The sequence below is a fragment of the Antedon mediterranea genome, chromosome 8 (assembly GCF_964355755.1).
Source record: "Antedon mediterranea chromosome 8, ecAntMedi1.1, whole genome shotgun sequence".
NCBI lineage: Eukaryota > Metazoa > Echinodermata > Crinoidea > Comatulida > Antedonidae > Antedon > Antedon mediterranea.
This window is the reverse complement of record NC_092677.1, coordinates 27904878-27929478: the sequence shown is the minus strand read 5'-3', so window position 1 is coordinate 27929478 and position 24601 is coordinate 27904878. Positions and strand designations below refer to the sequence as shown.

Sequence of the window (24601 nt, the reverse complement as noted above, 5' to 3'; positions counted from 1 at the left end):
TAATTAGAAATATTAATGTGTTTCGTGCTCTTAATACAAAACAAATCTAGGCACACTAAACCTTGGTTTCCACTTGAACACAATAATCTAATAGCGTACGCGCAGTGCAAATTCGTTGACCAATTACAAGTGATAGTTCAGACGTTCCATCGAGCCGTGATTGGTCAAATCAAGTTGCGCTTAGATCCTTACGTTGCGTCCTAGGGAAAACCAACTTATTAGGCGCAGACCTACATATAAACATTTAAATAAGGTATCGAAGATGTATTGCTTTTTCTCTCCAATAATTTACACTTATCTTTATATCTTTACTTACGCAAACCCATACATGATTGACTTGTGACATTACCATGGTTACTAAAACCAAGTAAACACACCCATTATGCAAGAAAGGGCGACACTGGTTGGTTCGTTGCATTTCAGCTGGAATCACTAAAGCACGCCCCCTGGGCTAAACTACTATTTGATGTAGAATAAAACATTTATATTTAAAGCAGGGATGCGGCGGCGGAGTTATAGGGTGGAACTGCATTTGATAGTTACTTGAGAAATAAAGCAGAGATACCATAGTTGTGATTAAGGTTCGCGGCGGCTCAGTGTAGTGTTGTTGAACAATACAACAATAATGCTTGTAATATCACCAACCAAATTAGGACTTGTCTTGGTTCTTAGTTTGCTGCTAACACATATAGGTAAGTTTTGTTCTTAAATCTTTTTTTATTCTGAAATTATTGTTGATGTTATTAAGTAAGTTTAAAATTTCCTGGACGAAGTCCAATGACAATGTTTAATTGGATTAAGTATACAATGTTGAAAATAGTTCTTTTTTTCGATGGAATCAGTGTAGCTTTCACTTAAAAATTACCAGAACTTTAGCATTATTAATTAACTTAAATGCTTTAAGTACTTAAGTACATCAACAACTTGTGTTTTTAATTTACCAAGACAGCTCGGTAAAATGTTTATCTATTAAAATGTAGCACTAAGAAAACATTGCAAGAAAGGTGTTGTTAGCGGGTGTCATTCAAAAGTGTCTGCTGTCCCATGGCTTTATTAATTCGTTGATAGAAATGTCAACAACGCGAAATTAATATAACGAGATATTATTTTCTGAAAGGCACGCATAGTACATAAAATCAGCGTAAGCAGACAGTTACTAACAACGTGATCCGCCCAGTGTGGATCATCTAATGAGGAAATAATACAGCATTAGGACCTATCAATTAGAAATGGTTAAATCAGAGAATGTCACTTCCCCAAAGGTGACAATCTGCTCATATGACATTTAAAGACAAGATTCATGACTACTATGAGAAAAAGTAAAAATTGAAAAAAATTTCAGGAGATAAAAAAACCCAACCAACCGAGATTCGAACTGCTATAATTAAAAAAAATCGGTCGAACCTATATTAACGATGGAAATTCTGCCAAAAGTGTGCAAACCGAGATTCTAACTGCTAAGATTAACTCAAAAAGCGTGCAAATCGATTTTTGAACTCGTTCGAAAAAAAGTTCTAGCGAGTGAAACAAATCGGTCCAACCATGAAGAGTATGCAGTATAGTTTTCTAGATATAGTCCAACCGAGATTTGAACTCAGAGTGAACAAAGGGTCGACCCAACCAGGGTTGAGTTTCTAACTCGAAAAGGTCTGCTAAGATTGAAAAAGAAAACACGACTTATAATCAAGATTGAGTTTCTAACTCGGAAAGGTCTGCTAAGATTGAAAAAGAAAACACGACTTATAATCAAGATTGAGTTTCTAACTCGGAAAGGTCTGCTAAGATTGAAAAAGAAAACACGACTTATAATCAAGATTGAGTTTCTAACTCGGAAAGGTCTGCTAAGATTGAAAAAGAAAACACGACTTAATCAAGATTGGAACGTCCTGCTTGATAAAACAAGTAAAACGTCATTAACACATAAGCAATCTAAACAAGACTGTCTTGAAAAACAGGTGTGGCAGTGTATTGATTAGGGAATGGAAGAAAGTCTCCATTACAATCCCACTTGGAGCCTACCTATTGATTGCGATCATAGTGTAATTTAATTATTACTATTATTGATTTCGTTAATAATGTAATGAAATAATGACTAAATCATCTGTAAGTTGAACAGAACGATTTGACAGGGTAACAGTAGGTTCATCAAACTAAGCCGTTGATATTTCATTTCTTAAGCTCTGTCTTCACTATCAAAGTAGTTTGACAAATACCCAAATATGGTAGTAATATGTTTAAATATGGTAGTAATACGACATCATCAATTCCATGTTTGTATTTATTATGTTGTGTTTATTCTTTTATGTTTTTTATGTAAAAGGGTCTTGTGAAAACAGAAGTGTAAACTTCTCTATGCAGGATCCTTGCCATCATTTATGCTATGAAACTATATTTATAAAGGATGAGTAAATAAATGTGAATTGGGAAATTATGTATGGATATATCATATTTTTTGGCACATAAAGTTTGATAATGTAGACAGAACCTTAACATTTTTTTTCACGTCGCCTAGCAAAATTCTGGAACTCCCGGTGGTGTGTGGAAACTCCAGAGTTTCGCTAGGCGACGTGAAAGAGGTAATATATTATGTATTTATGATTTACGGTCATAAATACGTTCCAAATAATTCGTGTTTGAAATTAAAATTATAAAACAAAATATTGTTTAAGACCATTTACCAATCAGCATCAAGATGTTTGCTATCAAAATAGGCCTAATATAATAGGTTAGGTTAAGTAATATACATCTTTTTACCAGGTCTTATATAAACGCGTTAAATATTCAGTTACTATACCAATGCATAATATATCAGGCTCTCTACATTCTTTGTCTTTTTTACCATGCCTCATTTACGTCCACCTTATATTTAAGTTAAAAACTGTTGATATTCTCACATTCACATTTATTTTACTCATCCTTTATAAATATAGTTTCATAGCATAAATGATGGCAAGGATCCTGCATAGAGAAGTTTACACTTCTGTTTTCGCAGGACCCTTTTACATAAAAACATAAAACAATAAACACAACATAATAGATACAAAAAAAACCATTTCCTATATACATTTTAGAGTTGTTCAATCATCAATTATTTCATGTTGAATGCTGTAGGATTTTTTTTATTAATATTTGAGTGTCTAATACAAATATTTCGTATCCAAAAAAGAATGGTTTAAAACGATTTTGCAGACTTGAAAATGTCTTCAAAATATGAATATTTTACCTTGTCGTCACATACGTTTAGGAAATGTCTATGCATCTAATCGAAAATCAATTTACTTTAGTGGTTTTAAGGTATTGTTTCTTAGCGTAGTTTTGTTACAATCTATTATCATTCTCTGTCGTCTACTTCATTTTATGTGATTTATGCCGCTTCATCTGGGAATGACAGACTCTATCAATCTGTTCAAATCTTAAGAGAATCATTACGTCATATACATTAAATGGTTGCTTCTCAGATAGATATGAATTGCGCATATCATTTTGAACATGCAGATGCAGGTATGTATTTAGTTTAATCAGGGAGTTGTAAAATAATAATATTTTACAACTCCCTGGCTTAATAGGTCCCTTATTTGTTTGATAAAACAAATAAAGTTTTCCTGTTAGTTGATATGAATAGAATATAATTTCGACTTGCTTTATCTTTGTCATACCTCTACATCTTTCCTATTTTGTCTTCGATCTCCTTGTTTTTTTCTATTTGTTTGTGATTTAATCATTAATGAATTAGTTTAGTAATTTCTCCGTCCTCAAATTTACAACAGCTTTCGTTGAATCCACTCACGACTACGCAAGTAAAAAGTATCTCTGATCATGCGCGAAATGATTATATACTCAACATCGTAGCCGAGTGGCGCGCGTCTCTCACTATCGCCTTTTAGACGCGCGTGTACATTTGTTAAGGTTTTGAGTAGGAGAGGGTACTAAGCAGCGTCGGGTTTAATCTTCAACCAATACGTCATCATCCGTGCCGCCACCGATAACATAGTGGATTCACTGTATTAAGTAATATAAATTACTTTTAGTAGACCAATTCAGTCATATTGAACATTTTAGTTTTATCACGTTTTAATACAAATGTCTATATTATTGAACAGATTATTTGTTTTTATGTTTAATTAAATTTATAGAGTATATTAAATATTATTGTATAAAGCGGATTCATCAGGTAATCGTATTTCAATCTCTCGTGCATACCAACACTATCAATTTGTCCCATTTAAAGATTAAACTATCAGTTTGAAACTTAGCATCACATTGAAGCACCATTAAGTGTCTACTTTGTGAGAGAATAAATTATCCATAGTCCCAAAAAATAAGTTGAATAACCACTAGACAACAAATCCATCTTAACGAACATTGTCCAAATTTAAGAACATACTTAAAAATACGAACAGTTGTCTTAACTCCCACACGAAGGATAAACAGGAACGGACATTTTAAATCCGGAGAAAGAGAAATTAAAATGACGGAGGACAGGTTGGGGGCGTTCTGAAACGTTATTTCCACGTAAATATAAGCCCAGGTATAATTCTGAATACATTAAATCCGATTCATATCCGTCGTCTTAAAGCTTGGTTCCCACTAGAACGTAACGCAGATGTAAACGCATAACAAGCGAGTTGACCAATGACAAAGTGACATTATAATCGATTGCTTGTGATTGGTCAAATTCGTTGCGTTGCGCTTACAACGACAATATTCATAACAATGGTTGAAAACGGGCATTTGATTTTCTCTGACATTTTTCGTTTGTGTCTTTTTACAAGAAACAGCCTTTAAACAAAAAAAAATGCTGTAATCTGGTAGTAAGTAAAGAGAAATATTCGTCAATTTCCAATTTAAAATAGTTCAATAACCACCAAACAACAACCCAAATTTTACAAGAAGAGTAAATAAGCTAATTTTTAAATACATAAATACAATTATACGCGCGCGTAAACACCTCATTACAGCCAATTAAATGGTTTTTATTTTGAACTCTACTCTAAAAATAAACATGATTTCCGACAATTTATTTAAAATTTTAAAATAGTACTATTAAATTATAAGAACACGACCATGATGAGCAAAACAAGTCATTTCGACCAATGATGACGTCATCAATGAAATGCCTTAAAACGCGTATTGAAAGTGGGCACGTTGAAGTGATTGATCGTTGCATCAGAGTAACGATTCAGAGTTGAATAGATTGTAGCTTTCTTTCTACCTTAGTAAGTGAAATGTCCACTACGGCAATGATTGATGCAAAAATATGACTTTCATGTCACGTGATGATGTTCAAGATTACGTTCAGGAGCGATCAATCGAATCTCCACTTTTGCGCTTGTTGTTGATTTAACCTTGTATTTTAATCCATGCGTGTAATGTTTTTACCAAAAGTTCATTGTGGTGTCGTCGTCGGCAAATCTTGCCATGTGTAAACGCAAAGCGTACTTGAGCTGAATCTCGGCAGGAGATAGATAATTGGAAAGGTGTATTTGGCACTTACATACAATCCATTGCATTCATCTTTCATCTCATCAATATTTCTATTTATCTAAAGATTCGTACAGAAATCCTGTTGCTTTATGTTCAGACTATGTAATGTTATTCAATTGTTATTCGATATACGCTACACTCATATACTTTACATAGTTATGATTCCAATCACACCAAAGAGGAAAACGTTATTAGATCAGTTTGTTTGTTTGTTATCCATCCACGACCATTTTCTTCCTTTTTTAGATACCACTAAAGGTTTCGACCAATTAACCAAACGATGTATTTATTCGACTGTCGCTTGTCATTGGTTAACTAGCTTGCGTTGCCCGTACATCCTTGCGTTGCGTCCTAGTGGGAACCACGCGTAACTGTAGCTAACTTGCCCTCGTGTGGTTTATGACTTTCTTTTGCATAGGCCTACTTAACTTATGATAGAACACGCTTGCCCTCGTGTGGTTTATGGCTTTCTTTTGCGTAGGCCTACTTATGATGGAACATTTTTCTAGGGCCATGATTTTTGTTTGTTTTGCTGATACTTGTTCTTATCACTTTTCTTGAGTTATTGTTTGGAAAGTGAGTTTGACCAAAATCAATAAATAGTCTTTCTTTTGTTCTTATACAAACATCTATCTTGATTGAACGTCAATAATTTTGGAATAAGCATATTTTTCTTTAGATATAATTGAGCCTATTTATCTCAATTACCCCCATAAGCAATGTCTAAGAAAGTTTTGGAATTGGAAAATGTACATTTTTTTTTAAATGTTACGTTTTAATGTCAACATAATAATATCTTTGAATCAGACGGTTACCTAAAGCATAATTGTTAATAGTTGTTATTAATATTTAAAATTAAATACATTAAATAATTGCCACAGGGTGTTTGCGATTTTGGATAAACATCTACATTTCTATTTTTAGTATTTAGACCAAAAAAAGAAAGACTTGAAATCTTTATTACGCTTTGATTGTCAGATTTGGAACAATAAAACTAAAATAGTTTGTGGGAGGATAGCCTACTGCGCTCAAACATGAAAGCGAATATTCAACACATTTCCCATCAATGGTTAAGTAAATATAATTTGAACTTGAAAACAGAAACCTTACAAATGGATGACAAACAATTAGATATAGCTATTATACTTACTAGCCATTATCACGAGTACTGTCATACCTCATTCCATCAGCATTAGCTATTTCTTGTGAAACTCATGTATAGTGTCCATGGAATCAAACGAAACCGGTGATTACAAAGAGAATCCGTAGTAAACAGAAATGCAATTATTTTGAACCTCTATGACCTAGACAAGTAACAGGATTAACCGGAATCAATTCTCATAAGACCGCCATCATCATTTTAATAATACAAATAAAATGAGAAGTTAAAGAGAATATTTCTATATTTAATTGAAAACAGAGGTTGTCTTTCACGCTTTACTTCATGATGAATAGTTGATAGAAAAAGTATAATGACACTTTAAAAATATTTCTTAAAATTTTCCATATAAATTATTAACGATGATCTAAAAATATTTAGAAATTTCATATAAAATGATAGTAAAGCAGATGTATACATAATAGTTAGTAGAAATTATTTTCTGTTTGAATGGAAAAGGGAGGACATTATAAAGTAGTTCTCTTGCAACTTAAAAGATAACAAGTAATGTTTCGAATCTGTAATGTAGGATTGAGTTTACCTGAACAAGGCGATGACAATATTAATAGGCCTAGAAATTACCCATAATACCTCTTTGTTAGGTATCTTGGCTGGATGTGGTAAACGTGACAAATTTTTTAAGTTGCATTCTTTTTGATCATTCACGATTATAGATAGAACATCGAATACTAATTATACTTACGTGCATTTATTGGCGGTACATCATTTTAATGTACATATTTGACTTGAATAATCTTTGTCATCTTATGTTTTAAAGTAACCTTAGTTACTTCTTTCTACGGATATTAACTCTCGATGACTCGAGTGGTTGACGCTAAAAAAACGCAGTATTTGAAAGAATAATGGTTGCTAATATTAGATATGACGTAACCAATGGCATTTGATGTCTTCGGCATTGCAGAATTAAGATTTACCAAAATTAGCATCAACTTTAAAATTGTCTGAAGCAATTGCAATACGTCTTTTATCGTACATTCTGTCAGTAATATGCCATAGTGATATCACAGAAAGTGGACGCGACGCGCGCCCTACAAAATGCATGTCATTTTCATCAGCTTTTGATCGCTTCATTTCTCAACATGGTTTATTTTGGTATTTGATAAATATATTAAAATTTGCATTTACGATGTAACACATAAGGTGATAAATTAAAATTGAATTATGTTTTATAAAACATATAAAATATTGATTTTATATACAGTATCTTCCACTTTTATTCATCATCTTTTTGTCTTTGTATTTTATCGTGATACGTGATGTGTGTAAGCTACAATCTAGAAGGATACTTATATCTAGGTCCAGTTCATTAACTTACTTACTGTAGTGTGAGCTCTTGTAATTAATTCTGTTTGCACATTTTGAATAGGTTAATTGGTGGCTTAATGTACAGTTAGGTGTTCATTTTGTATTACACACACTTGTCTATTCCGTTAGCTTAGCACCAGACAAACATAAAAATACAAATGTGTATCAATTTATACACACTCCCCCTCAAAACCTGCCACATATCTACAAATTACTGCTCTAAACTACTCCAGCTCATTATAAGTTTCGGAAATATTCACTGTTTTAGGATCCTATCAAAGAACTTAGTTTGTCGTGAGATATATATCAATCGTATTGCATGATTACTTTTATTTTTCTAACTCAAGTCTCCACAACGCTTTTCCTTTTCAATCTATCAAATATGTTAGAAAATCCTGTATATAAATAACTATGGTTAAAGTAAATGATAAATTAAGTAAATTGTAATCAACCAACAATCTTGTATTTAAGCATACATTACTTTACTACAGAATTAAATGTAATTGATTTGACTGCTAACCGACATCAAACCTATTTGCTATTGCTGATGCCAAATATGTATGTGATACGACTTTAAATGATAAATGTATATTGAAATTGTTCTCCTTTCGCATTGAAAACTATTTATAACTTCTCATGTCTCTTTGACTGAGTTTCTTGTAAAAATCGGCAGTATAAGCAGAGGAACAAGCAATTTCATTTATCCTTTAAAAATACTGTATAATTATAACATTTCGGACAACATTGGGTCTATGTAAGCAAGCGAGTTGACCAATGACAACCGACAATTCGACAAATCCATCGTTTGTGATTGGTCAATTCGCTTGCGGGTGAAACCAGGCTTTAGCTGGTTGCTGTGACGCAGACTGGAGCAGCCCATGGGCTTAATCGAAACTATAAATAAACCAATTAGTAAAATAGTAATAATGAAGCATGATGAATAGTTAAAATAATTCATAAATGGAGTTATCACGTGAGAATGTTTTGTTAACTAATGAGCTTGTTGATCAGCAAACCGATATTTAAAAATAAAATACTTTTGATTGTAGAAATCAAAACCTACAATTAGGATACTTCATCTAAACAAATCTTATCACGTTAACCTACTAACAATATTTAATTAAAGTTTTGAAATGCATAATAATATAATATGCATAGATCAATGCCTATCATTATCTTATAAGTATGGCGTCACAAATGTAGCTTTTGTAGTAGATGTTCACCCTTTGCGAGGACCATCGCGTGACAGTAATAATTATATTACGTTACACATCATGAAGCGTTCGTTTTCACGTAGTTCTTGCAACACACTCGCAAAGACTAATCACAACTTACTGCCGATCCGTAAGGATCTAATGTTATTGTTTAAATTTTTTTTAAACCCCATAATTCAGAAAGCAATATTTAAGTTGTGGCGTTTAAAAAACTTAACTTTGACTATTTCACTTCGGCAGTCTATGTATTGTTTTTTACTGTCACCGGTGATGCGTTCAATATTTTTTTCAAACATCTCGAAATCTGTCTACACTATCAAACTATGATGTGAACATATATGGACATGATGATGTCATATCACTACCATATTTAGCCATATCACTACTGTATTTGGGCACATCACACTTTTGTCGTCAGACTAGTTTAATAGTGTAGACAGATTTCGAGATGTTTGAAAAAAAATATTGAACGCATCACCGGTGACAGTAAAAAACAATGTTTGAATCTGCGCCAATTTTATTACACAGGTGTAAAAGTTTTTAAATTAAGAAGTTCAATGCATTGTGGTTATTGTATCCTTCAAAATGAACTTTGAACTTCTTAAATACACACACAAATACATACTGATGAATACATAAACTGTTTCTGAAGTGAAGTCCCAATACAGGCTGTATTTCAATTCTTTGATTTATGTATTATACATATTCGTAATGGATTTAAAAATCAAAATTTTGTTTTAAAATGCATTGATAACATTGGTAACGGTTTTGCATGCAATTCTTATAATATTATGCAATGTTATTTACGGTTGATGCATTTAGAAAATTAATGTGAATAATGTGTTGAAGTAGTGTTACTATATAATAAATTAAAACAGACATTCGATTATTTATAAGGCATTTTTTCAAATGAATATTGGTCGTGATTTCTAAAATAATAAAAAAACGTGTTCTAAATTAAGTAATAGTTAATGATGTCGGTAGTAAAACTGCTAAGGAAACAATCGAAACTGATGCATTTGTTGTTAAGTTTCGTCAATAATATAATAGTATGTGATTTTGTCAAACAAAAAAAAGAAAAACGCCAGCAGCATTTGTTCTATTTACCAATTTGTAATATACTTGGTTCCCACCGTATGGACGTAAGCGCAACGCAAGTAATTTGACCAATCACGATGGATTATCTGAAATGTCGCTTGTGATTGCGCGTACGTCCTTGCGTTTACACACATCGTCAATTGGTATTTATAATTTTTTTTAGCTGCTGCAAGGCACTAACAACGAGTTTAAAGTTTTCTTTTCTTTTCCAAGAATATGTCTGCTTCATTTTGCAATCAACCATTGCCCTAATGATGTCTGGGTATTGTATGGCAATTATTCATATTATATCATTATTGTTTTCTAATTTGTAATAATATTAATATTTTTGAATTATAAATTAATAAATTTAATTGAATTGAAAAAGAAAAGATAAAATGCCTTTAGATATTTGATATACGGTATTAAAAAGATTTACATCCGGGCTATCGCTGACAACACAGATCACTGTAATCTAATTCGTAAATTTGATTCTAAATGATAAGACTATTTATTTCGTTTTGAATATAAAAAAACAAGATTATGGTCGCTTCAAGCAAAACTAATATTGTATCAAATATTGACGTAATATGTTTTTCTAATACAAAATAATGAATGATTCCTTTTTGTTAAATAAACAAGTGTTTGCAACTAGATACTTGAGATTATATTGCAAGTGACAATGTGTTCTTTCCTTTGTGTTGCTGCAATTTTATATTAATTCAGAAATGTAATTCCTTTGATACATTATAACATTTCCTATAGTAATTAGTTTTACTATCGTTGCTTCTTAATAAATCATATAAAAGGGTCAGACAATATTATGAGTTTTTAAAAGAATTCGATACAATTGTATCGTTATCATACATTTTGAAAAGAATATAACTAAATATGCGCGTACATATCACACTTATGCGCGTATGTATCACAATGATGTGCGTGCATTTCACAATGATAAAATATGCGCGTGCATCAAAATGTTAAAATATTCAACATTCAAAGTTGTTTTGTATCTTCATCCGGAAGTTATGACCATTTACCAACGAACCCCAACGTCAAAAATTCATAATTAATCTTGTTTTTAATCCAAAAAGAACATTCCAACGAAAATTATTATGACTAAAATGTGGTGACTATCAGGCCCAATTACTTACTAGCTTTAGGCTGACGTTTATGTGGCCCTAAATGCAATTTTGATGGCAAAACATCAACTTGATAAATACATTTTTAAACCATGTATTAAAAGATTTGTTTTTATAAGATGATAGTGTGTTATTTGATAGTTATTATATAAGTGTGTTTAAGGCTAAGACCTTGTGAACACAATGTGCGTCAACTAGTGCTTCTCTTCATTCTCTTTCAAAGAAAAACCTCTACACATATTTGTATAATAGTTTGTTTATTGTGAAATAAATTTATCATTTCACAATCTTCTTTTTTCGTCATCAAATTATGATTATTTCATGGTAATTTTGTTTCAATTTTAGCCGGGTTTTGTATCACTTCAACATTTTCTATCACTTTAACATTTTCTAATCTGTTTTTAATATCATTTTATCTTGTTTTATGAATTCCACTTTTCATGAATTGTATTACTTTTGTAATTAGTATTTTTATAATCTCCTCGGCCTTTCTCCTTCAATTGTATTAACATTTTATACCATTTTAACTCTAAAATAACTCTATCTTGTTATTGAGGATCATTGTTGTATTTGTATTTCTCTCCTCGTTTCCTTGACTTATCCGTCGCGTTTCCTTTTCTCATTATCCTCAGTATGATGTATGAGCCATTCAAAAGAATAGAATATGTGCAATTGTTTGCTAACGATCGAATGAATTGTAGGTTTCTTTAAAAAGTCAGAGACTATGTTATGTCAGAAATATAGAGGATTGAGGAATTGTGAAAACCGTTTCAGATCTTCAACACTGTACATGCAATGTATTTAATCAAAACTTTAAAAGATAGTAACTTGTATTGTATTATCATTTATTTAAGTTTTATCACTTTGTATTATTTAATTATTCTTCTAAGGTACAAAACAATATTGTAAGATTTTAACAATAAAGTAGACTTGTATCTTGTATCTTGATACTCAAAATATAGTACTGTATACTATTTACAATGAAAGTATCAACATCATTAGAAAAATCATAACAATCTACATCAGAGAAGAGAACCACTTGTTCCGTGAACACAGATTCCTCCGTCGAAATGTTTTCAATTATTGTTCATATCTATCTTCTTACGAATACCGTGTCCAATTAGAAGCATTTCACTGAAACTTGTTAATTGATTCGATATACATCTTTAGTCTTTTTTATATCGTCCACATCGGTCGACAAAACTTAATGTTTTTATCTTCAGTTCAATTATCTCTGTAATGGACACTACGGGGGTTTAATGGAAATGATTCAGATTGCTACGTGAATTCATAATTATGAATTATCTTAACCATTGCCGCGTACCGTCCACCTTAACTTTTAATTTTATCCTCTGGCAATGTATTTATATTAATTACTTTGTGTGAAGTAAAACGTATGTTGTAGTTAATTTACTGTTAAAATCTTTAATTTACTTTATGTTTTTGTAAACTTTTAAACTATCATGAGAGACGGGATAATGCCACAAAATAGCCCGTGGCTAAAATAGGGAATTATTGACATTTAAATTTATTTAATACATTTTTTTATGTTTCTCTGAAATGTAGATTAAAATATAAATTTCATTATTTTGTTTATGACGATATGATGTCTGGTGTTATTATCTCGCGCACGTGGAATAAATTCGTAAAATGTTTCAGTATTGTTAGGAACGTGACAAGATAGCGGTTTAACTGACCAATCACCACACTCCAAATCCACACGGCTACTCAAACCTATCCAAAGATATAGCATAAATTAATGACATTTATGGTTAGGCCTAAAGCTTGGTTTCCACTAGGACGCAACGCAAGGACCAATGATAAGCGATGGATTATTTTGAACTATCAGTGTCATTGGTCAACTCGCTTGCGTTGCGTTGCGTTGCGTTGCGTTCTAATGGGAACCACGCTTTAGAAAACAGAACAAGGGAAAAAAGATTCATAGTTTAAAAAAAATAGTATTTACTTAACTAAACTTGATTAACTTGATCGTTATTATTCTTTGCTTAAAGTTATGATATTAGACCTATGCAATAATCAATGTTTTCTTCCTTTTTTAGAATCTGCACAACTGGCCTGTTCTCGTTGTAATTCGAGAGCTTGTGTCTGTAGGTGTTTGAACAGAATTGCGTCATTAGACCCAACAATGTTACGTAAGTGTATCTTTCAGTGACGTATCAAGAGGGTCATGGTCTCTTCAGGGAGACCGCTCTTGTTGATTGTCGCAACATTATCACCCATGGATGTTTTAATTTCTTTAAAAATAAACCATTATAACGATTGCACTGCGCAATAAAGCGGAAAGACAGTGCGCATGTGGACAAATCAATCCACGCTAAATCGTTGAAGTTGAGTTAGTCATGACGTCACAGATTAATGTGTGCGCGTGTCTGTCACGCTCTATTGCTTCGTGCCAATCGAAATGAGGACAGTTTAAGACTGGTTCCCAATTGGATGCAACAACAATACAACGTTGTAGGTGTAAGGCAAGTAAGTTGACCAATTAAAAGCGACAGTTCGAATGATCCATTTCCCCGTGTTGTTGATCAAATTACTTGCTCTTATGTCTCTGTGTGTGTGTTGCGTCCAACCAAGTGGGAATCAAGCTTTAGAAAGGAATGCTTAATTTTTGCTAAAGCTCTGTCTACACTATCAAATTTAATGTGACAAAATAAATGTGATGTGCCCACATATGGACATGATGATGTCATATCACTACCATATTTGGAAATATCAATACCATGTTTGGGCACATCACACTTTTTTGTCAAAGTAGTTTATTGGTGTAAACAGAGCTTAGAAATAAAATCTCTATGAATTTACTATTGGACAATGCGAATGCAAACGTCAATGATCTTCGTAGTGTACCATCTTCTAGTATTGTTTATCATTTCCGCATTTCATTTACCTTCTAAAGAATCGATGACCGTATTGATTTCGTTTTTCTTTTTTTTAGCAAATTTTTGTAGAAAACGATCGTTTCCTGAAAGTGTCCAGGTAAAGTTTCATCTTTAATTGTGGTTTGTAATTTCAAATTTTAAATGAAAAACACAAACAATACAATGTTGTAATTATACCATTGCAACGATCACTACAACAACAGCAGCAAAAGCTTATGATAACATTTATATTAAAAATAATGATGATGATGATGAAGATGATTACGATGATAAATGATGGATGATGATGGATGATGATTATGATGACGATGAAAATGATGATAATGATCATGATGATGGATGATGATGGATGATCACGATGACGATGATAATGATGATGATGGATGATCATGATGACGACGACGATGGTGATGATGACGACAATTATGATGATGAAGATGATTGTGATGATGACGATGACGATGAAGATAAATATTTTACTCATACGCTCCTAGACACGCAACACGTTTCTAATAATTCTTGATAAAAACAATAATGGCCAACATAATGGCTATACAAACGCGACTTGGGGTTATTCACCGTCGTCAAATGCTTTCTAATAATGTTCTTGAAACTATTTTGCTAATATAGGTATAATTAATTTCAACCTTACTTTTTAGGGTCACCTCGAGCAAGAACCCACGCAAACTGAAAGTTCATCAGATCTATCAAGGTGTAAAAAGGCAAGTTTTTATGTTCAAAATGAATGAGAGTCGAGTTAACAATGTTAGTATGACATGTTGTCAAATATCAATACTGCGTACCATATCTGATACTTCTCAACAATAATTGGATGCTTATGTAATTGTTTTGTTAGATGGGCTGTGAAGTCGATTTTCACGCGAGTTCATTGCTTTAGGGCCTGTTCACACTGGGGAAAATACGTCGTTCTGAGGTCACTTAACAGTGCTGGAAATGTTCTAGCCAATCGGTGTTAATGTAACTTGTCTGACGCCTTATCATTTTTTTATTTAAAAACATACGTAAGACATGTCAAAAAGTAGAATGATCCGTTTCATTTGGGACATTAGCAAATTAAAATTTACGGAGAATGACAAAAATAATATTTTGATGGTTAAGTTATATTTCTACGTTTGTTAAATTGTTTTAAGTGTACATACACCACAGAAAGGCACATAACTTTTACATAAGAATTAAAGTGGTTGTACGCGCGCGTGAAACTAATGATACGAGTTTTACACGCATGCGTATGAATTCAATTGCCATAATAATGTACGCGCGCGTTAACTTTTAGGCTTTTTTTCTAGAAAGAAAAAGAAACTCACTCAAATATTTATCAAAATAATATACAGTGATAGATACCATTATTTCATCATGAAAAAAATAATGGAAAGAAATTTGATAGAAATTGAAATAAAAGCAAAGATGTCCATATAAAATGTCCGTTTTAGCATTATGAAATATAGTATGTAATCCATCGTTGACATCTCGAAATACGTTGTTGGAATAATATTTAGTTCAAACCAGACATTATTAGTTTTTGACAAGAACATCATCTTTCTGCTCGGACATTCATTTCTAGAGCAGTATCAATTTTTTAAGATGAAATTGATGTTTATACAATCTGCCTTGTCTGACATTTTCTATGAAAATAAAAATGCTGTCAAAAAAATGTGTTTGCCAACTCCGTCAAAGTTGAACCCACAAATACATAGTCGGAATAACAGGTAAAAATGTAATATTAATAATTAATTTTTATAAATCCAATATGAAAGTTTATGTCATTGTTTAATATTGAATTAAAATGGACATGCTCTCCGTAAAGACGCAACTCAAGGACTTAAGCGCAACGTAAGTGATTTGACCAATCACAAGGATTATTCGAACAGTCGGTTGTGATTAGTCAACTCGCTTCCGTTGCGTCTACGTCCTTGCATTGCGTCACTAGTGGGAACCAAGCTTAATAGACAAAAACAGATGTATTTCTTAATGGCTTTTTATAGCTTATTGATTTCTATTTTTCCTGATATATCATATTTCTGTTAAGCCGCTTTTTAAAATCTACAGTAGTAGTGTACCGTGTCATTTATTTTCATAATATGTCATATTTGTATATCATTCCTGATACTTACTGTGATATATTGTTTTTATTGCTGGATAATGTCAAATTGAAACTTAAGATAACCAATATAATTCTGTATAACTGAATTGAAAACATACTGTAGTTTTTTATTTTATTTAAAGAACTCTTAAAATGATGCCGATAATATTTCAGGCAAATCACATGGTTTTAAAGATCCCTCTAAAATTATTTACCTGAAAAAATGTCTGTCAGACAATGGTTTTTGGTTCAAATTAAACGTTTCTTTTCTCTTTTTATAAGTGAAATTATTTTTAAACTTTATTAAAACTGAAAAAAATTGCCTATTTAAAGTCTGATTTTATTAAGCTTCATTTGTTCATGTTTTTTGGGGGGACAATACATCTTTAAGCCTAATCTACCTTTGCCTAAGTAATATTAGTAGACCTAACTCTGAAAACAGCAGAAAACAATGTTCACCCTCTCCAACCATTATTCCATACAAAAGCGCACTTGTTTTTGGTTATGATCCTTGAATGTCACGTACAGTACTATGTGACGCCTTTACCTAAACACTAGCATCATAATACAGACCTCACATGTGATACAATTGTGACACGGTATTGAGACTTGTTGATTGTGTGTTTTGTTTATGTTTCGATTAGTTACACGTAATAATCGTGTTTTGTGCGCACGCGTCGTCACGTAGTGTATAATACTTTCACTTGTGGTGTAAGGATTTGGTTGTTGTGTTCTTCAGCGATTAATAAAATTAATCTTGAATTAATTATCTTTTCAGCTTATGAGCCTGATGCAAATTCTGTTAACGTCGAGCGCCAAGGAAAGGAGAATTCTTCTCAACACATGCACGGACTATTAAATTTTTTCTTTTGCGCATTTAATAACAAAATATTTAAAAAAAAAACATTTAAAATGTAATAAAAAAGATACCTTTAAAAGGAGAGAAAGCTGTGGATTGCATACTGATGTTAAATTGAGCAGAGTCTTGTGTTTTCCTCGTCTTAATTATCGCTTCAATATCCGTTCCATTTTGACAATCGAGGTCATAATATTTTGAAATGTGGAGAAAACTATACTGTCAAACTTGTAATGATTGGAGATTGTTTCACCGTAGGAAACAGCACACTAATAAGAATGAAATAGCTAGTATACCTACTTATTTTCTAAGTGAAATTGATGTATAGTCTTGAAGAATAATTAAATGACTACAGGCTTTACGTCGGTAATCTCATAACAATACGACGGAATACATACAGCAGCTAAGTTAAAAGAAATGTATCTGACGTTTTTAGAACGCTAGAAACGAACATTTAATGTAAACACATATTTTGACAAATAAATGTCAAAAAGATTAATAATAATTATATAACATATCTTGAAATGTCTGGAAATCGCGAGGTTTATTGATTTATTTTTAAATGGTATGTAATCACTAATGTGACGTCATTTATTCGACAACTGATGTGACGTCATTTATTCGACCACTGATACCGGAATATAATCAGATAGTCCATTATGTATAAATACATTCAATAAAAGGTTATTTTTCTATTAAAGTATTGGATTTATTTGTTTAAGTATTAAATTACTTTGTACTGAGAATTCATTATTATGAATAATATTTATTTGAAAAGTGTGTGTGAGTTATTTTGTTTACTTTAGTTTCAATGTAGAATCGAAATGAACAATAAATGGTTTTCAAGCTCTTGTTGTAAGTGTACACGTTGTTTTAATGTAAAAAAGTAATTTTTATTCGTTATGTCGAAAAGGAAGGTCAAAATGAATTAGTAGGCCTATTTTACCTCCATAACACACACTTGGTCAAGTGTATCTAAAGCTTGGTTTCCACTGGAGACAAAACGCAGGGACGTAACGCAACGCAAGCGAGTTGACCAATGACAAGCGACAGTTTGTCATTGGTCATTGGTTTTAACCAATTACAAGCGAAGTTATAGACAGTTAGCAATCACAAGCGAATAAGCCATCGCTTGTGATTGGTCAATTCACTTGCGTTGCGTTACGTCCTTGCCTTGCGTCGCTAGTGGGAACCACGCTTTAAGTTGCGTTTACGTCCCTGCGTTGCGTTTTAAGGGGAACCGAGCTTAATTGTCCCTATAATATCATAGTACAGCATCATTATGTGTTTCATAATGTGGGCCTACACTGAGTATCATAGCCCATAATCTAGACCTTAAACGACACAATGCAGCGCCACATGTGATACACATGTGATTCTGTATTACGGAATTATCCTATGATACTGGTGAAGATGTGGCGATACAGCACAGTATTCAAAACATCTTGTGTGTCAGTGCTGCCCCTTTTGCATTTGTTGCTACTATTTTGCTAAGAGAGAGAATAACGTTTTCTTTATTGCACTGACATTTTACCCAACTGTCCTCATAGGCTATTAATTTGCCTCTTTCTCTCATTATAAAGATACATCAACTGTAGTCATTTAAGTACATGTTACTATAAGTTGTTTCAGACAAACATCGCCACAATGTATTGCTAGTGTTGTTGCTGTTAAAGGTGTCGCCGCGAACGTTCATCGTCACAATGAATTGCAGTGTTGTTGCTGTTAAAGGTGTCGCCGAACGTTCGTTCATTTTGCTTACTATTATTAAAATATTTATTAACAAAAGTTATTGTATTGCCATATAGTTATTGCTTTATAATAATACAATTAACATAGTTACTATAGAATAATCCCTTGTGTGTGTGAATCTTCAATAGAAAGTATATGACGCAATAAGGACGTACGCGAAATGCAAGTAATTTGACCAATCACGACGCTGACATCCGAGCTTAAATTATGACGGACGTAAAACTTCCGCATAATTCAGAAAATTAAATATTATATAATGTATGGGTTCACTAATGGTTGCAAATTTTAAGGATACGTTTTACTTTATTCAGGTTCACACGGCGGCCGTATGCATAGCCGGCCACGCGCTTAATAAGATCACACCTAATGATTCAGTTGATGAGACGTTAAATTTAGCTTATTAATTTCAAAATGACATTTTCGGGTTATTAGTTATAATTTAAATTATATAACGAATAATGGATATTAATTTGAAATCAATTCCCCACTCATTTTCACATAATTACGTTTCATGATTCCTTTTGTAATACATTTCGAGGGAAATGTATTCGAATTCGTCGTGTTAAAGGCAAAAAAGAATACATTGTCTATGTCTATTCATATATATATAAATCAAGGAGGTTAAAATGAATTATAATTATTCTTGAAATGAGCTTGCAGACACGGCACTTGTTTAAAAGTGTTATTGTACATAAACTTTGTAATCGGTTGCATCCATCATTCCGTACGTACCTGTAGGCAGCATTCACTGTGTTGTGTTTTAGAAGTCTAGAAATAAGAGTATAAAAATAACACTGTTCTATGTATGCATGTTCAAAGCTTGGTTCCCACTAGCGATGTAACGCAAGGACGCAACGCAATAACGACGTACGCAAAGCAACGCAATAACGATGTACGCAACGCAACGACACATTGACCATGACAAGCGACTAAAATTTGAATAATCCATCGCTTGGGATTGAGTGAGAACCCCAGCTTTAGTAAAAATAAAAGGCATGAAATAAAATGAACCTGAGACATTTTTTCAACCTTAGAATGAAATGCTGCTGCTGTCCGTAGGTCTACGTCTGAATATATATATATATCTCTCTCTTCTTCGATTCCCTTCCCAAATGTTTGCTTTTAATCATAAACCTGATGAAATTAAATGTCATTTATAGTAATCAAACCATTTGAAAAATTCGGTCGAGGACAAATAGAAGATGAACCGAACTATTTTCATGATTTTAGTAATGTCTTTCTTTATTTCCATTCATAAACATTGAGCATAATACAAAGAGATAAAACAAAACAAAATTGAAATTAATTTATTAACAAAATCATATAAGATAAGATATAAAATAAATCATGCAAGCAAATTGAATGCTGAATATCTTTTCTGAGGCCTACATGCGCGCCTATAATGTTGATTAATTGATGATGATGACTTGGTGATGAAAAATGAATTATTAATAAAATGGATGGATTAAAAAGATGGAAATAACGACACGGATGGTGCTATGATAATGTTAGCGGAGCCTGATAAATTAAAAACTCTGATTTATGATGTAGGCCTATAGTAATGCATTTCATTGACATTCATATAGAATTAATTTGTATACAATCAAATCAGTAGGCTAAATTCTGGAGATTACAGTTATTATACAGTAGTTCTTATACATCGAAAAAAAACTCTATGTTGAGGGCGCTAGTACAAAATAAATTGTCTAATTCTTATTTGACGCATGCGCTTTGTAGTATTTTGTCCGTAGCAACGATCCAGATCGAAAAAAAACATGGTAAATTTTCTGCTTTTTCTTATTAAATTTTAAATTGAATATACGCTATTTTACGTCAGATATATATTTTAAAATCTAGAGTTGCAAACATATAATTTTCATTCTACTGATGTAATTATTTTAGATGCAAATATGTATTGACGCTAGGCCTGTCTGTCTATTTTTTTAAAAACTTTTGCGGTCGCTAGCCAAACTGCTGCTGCTGTCTTCCGGGTGAACGAGAGACTGCCTACATAATAGGCCTAGCCTTTTTTTTTAATGTTTTTAATTTATTTTGAACTAATAAATGCCGCCTAAGGCTACACCTTATTTCATTATCTGAATATCCGTCATCATTGCCCCACATTGATTGATATTGTGTATTCTAAAAAGTAAATTAATATTAATATTATACAATTTACATTAAAAATTAAAGATGGCATGATGGTTTTAGTTTATTATATGTTAAATGTTTTTATTGAAATTATATAGTAAATGTCTTTTAATTCGTAAATGTTTTTTATTGTATTTTATTTAGTCTGAGGTTGAAGAAACTTTGAAGAGAATCCATTCCCACAAGGGAGTGGTTGGTATAATTGTTGTCAATAATGAAGGTACAGTATAAAACAATATGTGACATTCAATCATTCATAATATACAAATAATGAATGTTTATGAGTGTAATGGTACAAATAATGGTACGAGGTGAATGATAGCCGAGTTGAAATATAACCTTTCATCATTCACCAATGCCATTATTTGTACCATTAGGCATTACACGAATACAAAACATTCATTATTTGATTTATATAACATCTAAATAAATTCCTGTCATTTGAATCAAATAAGGTAGCCCGGGCCTAGCCAAGGCTTAATACATTTCATTCACATTGATTAAAAACAGTAACATTTGGTTTTTAATAATTTTATATTAAATGTCATATTTATATGGATTTCATAAACACACCTACTTTTGTGTTAATTATGTCAACAAACGACCAAATAATCCTAGGCCTAGCAAGCAAGGCTAAAACGCGTAGGCTAGGCCTAGCTTAATACTATCATGGCCTAGGCTAGACCTCTCTAGGCCTAGCTTGGCTGAAAGGCAAAACTTCGACAGACAATTGGAACTTATCTAGGCTAATTATGGTTTTTCCAACAATTCCACGTCTTGTAGGGATGTCCCCATTAATTAATACAAATCCTAAAAACGATCTAAAGCTAATTTAAATGCCTTTTTGAATGAAATTAGTACATATATGTCCAAATCATACAAAAAAATCTGCTGCTCGCGGTGGTGTTTACAAACGAAACTGAGGCCAGACGACAGGTGGCGCTTTTGTATTTCACAGTACAGAGCCATATTACAGTATCTAAAATGTAGGGTTATGTATACTAGATTTTTTTTCATCCGCTGACCCACATTCGTCCAATCCAATTGGAGTATTTATCGACAACACCCTCACCTGGAACAACCATATCTCCCACCTTTGCAATAAACTTAACTCTTCTATTTTCCTTTTCTCCCGCACTAGATGTTTCCTTAATTTTTCCACTGCCCTTATTCTTTACAACTCTTTATTCTTACCCCACATCGATTACTGCCTCACGGTGTGGGGCTCACGGCCAGATTCAGAAACTTCAAAATAGAGCTCTCCGAACTATTCTCCAAGTTCCTTCCCGTCAACTTTTTAACACCATTTCTACTCTTACCGTTTCTCAACGCGCTGACTATCAAACGGGCTGTCTTGCCTATCAAGCCTCTAACAATCTCGCTCCAACTAACATCTGCCGTGGGCTTGCCAGAATTACTGCCAATGGAAGAATGGCTACCCGGCAACTTTCCAGGGGTGATCTCGTTGTTCCAAGACCTCAGTGTGAACTTTTTAAACATTCTTTTAATTATAAAGGACCTACATATTTTAACTCTTTAGACGTTTCTATTAGAAATTGCAATACCATTTTAAATTTTAAAAGTAAATTAAAGAATTTTATATGCTTAATAATGACTCTTTTTAAATTGTTATCTTCTTGACCTTTATATTTATTCATTATTCAATTTTAACTATTGTAATACATTTGTTACTTATTATGTTTTATGTCGTATTGTTGAGGGCCCCTTAAAATCAGCTTCCGCTGGCTGGGTCACCCTCGTGAAATATGGTTGAATAAATAAATAAATCAATCAAATGACAGGAATTTATTTAGGTGTTATATAATACTTAATAGATAATGGCTTCCTAAACTTAAAGAAAGCGTTCAAATTACTATTTATTTTTATATATTTTATTTTTATATCATCTGTCTTACAGTAAGTATGCCCATATTTAACTGCAAAGTAATGAGAACAGTAATTATATTGACATCTGATTACTGTAGATTCTCTCAATTTAAATGTTTTCTATAGGCACACTGTTCAGATAGTCAGTTCCATCAGTAACTCATTTAGTAATTAATCAGTATAATATACTGTATACTGTTTTATCCTATCTTTCTCTACAGTACAACAATGATGTTTTTCTAATCTGTTATTATTGCTTTTCTACTTTTTACAAAGGTATTCCTATCAGATCAACAATGGATAATTCAACTACTGTCCAGTATACTGGGTTGATGCACCAACTTATAGCTAAAACACGTAGTACTGTCCGAGAGATTGACCCCCAGAATGATCTGACCTTTTTAAGGGTTCGCACCAAGAAACATGAAATTATGGCTACTCCTGGTAAATACTGATAATTTAAACTATTACATAATGTCCATTAGTGAAATTTTGACAAGTCGTCTTGTTTAAAGAAACCAAGTATAGTCCCATGGGCCTACATATGAAATTTGGTGGAAATTAAAGAGTGATTATACTCAAATTGAATTAATAAAGTTCTTGGTTTCAGATTTAGCCTAAATTTTGCAGGTGAGAATATAAGTGGGCTAAATCACTATTATCTTCAATATTTTATTACCATTTTGTTTAAAAGAGATCACACTTTATTAAAATAATTAGAAAATGTTAACATACGTAAGGAATAGATTAAATTATTTTTAAATATTTATAAAATAACATGTTTTTTTGTTTGTGATGTTTTGTTACAGATAAAGAATACTTTTTGATAGTCATACAAAACCCAACCGAGGGATAAAGAAATTGTTACCATGGAAACGTTGTAAGAATCGCATGACTTTGTATATAGTACTTGAAGAGTCTTTTATTGAGGCTCACATTTCAGTCAACACTAAAATGACAACAATTTAAATCAACTTTGGACTTATTTTGCATTATTTTATGCGTGTTATTGAGTCACTTGGCTTTGCTGGCCTAGTTTAACTGAGGTACTCGAGACACTTGCTATGAGAACTACCTTTGTGACAGCCTTGCATCAAGTGTCTCATGTATTTATCCCAGTTTAAAAGCACACAAAATAAAATGTGTATACATTGCTGTTGTAGTTTTAATGTAAGTTATATAATAATAATATATATATATATATTGAATAAAATTAGCCATCAATTATTAACAGTTTGGATTTGTTTAATCTGTCGAATCCAATATTTAAGTCTTTTTGAATATACAGTACTGTAATGCTTAATCAAACTTTATGTGACAAAAAATGTGATGTGCCCATATGGACATGATGATGTCATATCACTACCATATTTGGGCACATCACACTTTTTGTCAAACTAGTTTGAACTTAACACAACATGTTGTATTTAATATACTCTCTACAATATTGTTTATCTTTATTATTTATTCCTTTCAGTAACTTATGAGAAAAATAAATACACTTGATGGCTAAAGATAGCAATTTGGTTTTCATTATTTTCATGCTTAGATG

The 24601-nt window shown here is 32.2% G+C and overlaps 2 protein-coding genes across 2 annotated transcripts; both read left to right on the top strand.

The window, feature by feature from the left end:
* Positions 1-508: 508 nt before the first annotated feature.
* On the top strand, positions 509-18106 carry LOC140056612 (uncharacterized). The gene is made up of 5 exons (XM_072102041.1): positions 509-692; positions 13463-13555; positions 14359-14399; positions 14962-15024; positions 17182-18106. Exons 1-5 carry the CDS (start codon positions 626-628, stop codon positions 17260-17262), a joined length of 345 nt encoding a protein of 114 aa, XP_071958142.1. The 5' UTR covers positions 509-625; the 3' UTR covers positions 17263-18106.
* Positions 18107-20732: 2626 nt separating this feature from the next.
* LOC140056139 (dynein light chain roadblock-type 2-like) lies at positions 20733-24565 on the top strand. Its single transcript, XM_072101405.1, has 4 exons — positions 20733-20789; positions 21307-21382; positions 23326-23493; positions 23859-24565. The coding sequence occupies exons 1-4, from the start codon at positions 20787-20789 to the stop codon at positions 23903-23905; spliced, it is 294 nt and encodes a 97-aa protein (XP_071957506.1). The 5' UTR covers positions 20733-20786; the 3' UTR covers positions 23906-24565.
* The last annotated feature ends 36 nt before the right edge of the window (positions 24566-24601 follow it).

Coding starts and splice junctions, on each gene's coding strand:
- LOC140056612 (XM_072102041.1), top strand. CDS start 626: ATGCTTGTAATATCACCAACCAAATTAGGACTTGTCTTGGTTCTTAGT. Junction 693..13,462: donor TTTGCTGCTAACACATATAG/GTAAGTTTTGTT, acceptor TTCCTTTTTTAG/AATCTGCACAACTGGCCTGT. Junction 13,556..14,358: donor ATTAGACCCAACAATGTTAC/GTAAGTGTATCT, acceptor TCTTTTTTTTAG/CAAATTTTTGTAGAAAACGA.
- LOC140056139 (XM_072101405.1), top strand. Junction 21,383..23,325: donor AATTGTTGTCAATAATGAAG/GTACAGTATAAA, acceptor CTTTTTACAAAG/GTATTCCTATCAGATCAACA. Junction 23,494..23,858: donor TGAAATTATGGCTACTCCTG/GTAAATACTGAT, acceptor GTTTTGTTACAG/ATAAAGAATACTTTTTGATA.